Below are 2,207 nucleotides of genomic sequence, written 5' to 3' on the forward strand. Positions count from 1 at the left end.
GGATAATGGTGGATTTGTGAGTGGCACAAATTGAAAAAACTTTGTATCATCTCTGTGCATTTTCATTGAATTGCTTGACCTTATACTGGTGAGAACAAAGGTTAAAGGTCATTACAAACAACTGATGAATATAATTAACATGCTTCTGAGAATTGCGTTTCCCCATTTCAAAAAAAAGGAAACAATAGTGTGAATAGTATAGCACAAAGGATTTTTATCCTCACTTGATCCATTTCAGATTAGTTTAAAAACTTGTCAGATACCTCTAAGACTTAATTATACATTCCCTTCAGACAAAAAAACTCCCCTTTACAGTCCCATTACAACTATAAAATACATTATTCTTTCCATCATTAGGTGCATTTAACATTTTGAAAACTGTCCCCTAATTATATTTTGTGATAATGAATCTTCTAAGCAGAAAAATCTTCTCTGCAATTAAATCCGTGTTGCCTTGCTCTGACCAGGGACATCTGGTGACACTGCACCTGCGACTGAATTACTGAGAGGAGTCAGCCCTGCAGCTGTTACAGGCCTGCTCCATCCGCTGCTAATTTGCATACATGTTCCACAGAAACCAGGCCCCTGTCCTGAAGACTTATTAATGGACTGGTCACACCCAATGCAGGAGTCAATCACAGTCAGGAAACAGCATGGACATGAGGGCCCCCACTCAGCTCCTGATGCTTTGGCTCATAGGTAAGGAAGAAAAACACTGAGAGCTGACTCAGCCAGTTTGGTAGTACTGCTTAGCTGATCAGAAAAATCCTCTTATAACTTGATTAAATATGTTTATATTTGTTTTTCTGTTTCCAATCTTAGGTGCCAGTTGTGACATCCAGATGACCCAGTCTCCGTCCTCCCTGTCTGCTTCTCTGGGAGAAAGAATGTCTATCACTTGCCGGGCAAGTCAGGACATTAGGAAGAATTTAGGATGGTATCAGCAACAACCAGGGAAACCTCCTAGGCCCCTGATCTATTATGCTTCAGCTCTGCAATCTGGGGTCCCATCAAGGTTCAGTGGCAGTGGTTCTGGGACAGATTACACTCTCACTATCAACAACCTTCAGCCTGAAGATGTTGCAACTTATTTCTGTCAACAGTATAACAGTAATCCTCCCACAGTGTTACAAGTCATAACAAAAACCCCCAGGAAGCAAACGTGTGAGGCTGGGCTGTCCCAGCTGCTCCCCCTATGCTGGGGTGTCTCCATCTGCTGAGAGTGTTTCTCGGACTCAGCTAGGCTTTGAATGTCATTGGCAGATTTTGAGAGAGGGGACCACGAAGGCTCCTTTGCATTCTCTCACATTCCTCTTTTTCCACCAAAGCAACACTAACATGACTATTTCTCTGCTGCTTTCATAAATAAAGAGTCAGTCCATTTGAAGAGTCTGTATTAGTAGATACGCGGTATTCATAGAGGAAAAGGAAAACCACTCTTTTTCCTCAAGCAGGAATTCTGTCAATTCAGATAATAATAATTTAAACCACAACTTTCAAATCCTTAGACATATCATTCAGGGGAGCAGATACTGGAGTCAGGGGATTATTTGATCTTTCAGCAGACTGAGCAGAACTACCCTTGAAGGCATAGGCAGTCTAATGGTGTGATCCTCAGAACTCGCTTGGAAGACAGGTGTGTGGAGGCTGATGCTCTCAGCTGATGCAGCACCTCTCCAGGTAACTCTTCAACCCTCACCTTAGTCCACCTATCTGTCTGCAGGTGGCAATGAATATTGAACCATACTCCTGACTTCCAAGTCTTATGGGAGGCCCCTCATTGAATGACTCCCTTTCATTAAGTGGCAAATGAGTTGTACTTCAGTTGTACAGCTTCATCTGGTGGCATCTTTTATGTCAGAATCTGACATTTATTTTAGTCCGTTGCATGGTCGACCCATTATTTCATTTACCACTGCTGTCTGTGCCTATTTTTGTGTGTGGAGTTGTATAAATATTTTGCTATATATTAATAATAAAAGAAAGTTCACAAGTGCACTTGAATTATCCTGAAGCCAGACCCCATCCAGCATTCCACAGAAAAATTGTCTTCCACAAAAATAGTCCCTGATGCCAAAAGGTTAATAAGAGAGAAGATAGACAAGTGGGATCTTATTAAACTGACAAGCTTCTGCAAAGCCAAAGAAACCATGAAGAGAGCAGGGAGACAGCCTACAGACTGGGAAAAAGTATTTGCCAACACCAGG

General features: G+C 41.9%; 1 gene segment (V, D, J or C); it reads left to right on the plus strand.

Annotated features, from left to right (window-relative positions):
* Window positions 1–653: 653 nt before the first annotated feature.
* Window positions 654–1,220, plus strand: LOC103269407. The segment is given in 2 exon segments: window positions 654–699; window positions 823–1,220. Coding segments are annotated over 2 exon segments (444 nt in total).
* The last annotated feature ends 987 nt before the right edge of the window (window positions 1,221–2,207 follow it).

Source organism: Carlito syrichta, unplaced genomic scaffold, assembly GCF_000164805.1.
Source record: "Carlito syrichta isolate Samal-C Ts95f unplaced genomic scaffold, Tarsius_syrichta-2.0.1 Scaffold309222, whole genome shotgun sequence".
NCBI lineage: Eukaryota > Metazoa > Chordata > Mammalia > Primates > Tarsiidae > Carlito > Carlito syrichta.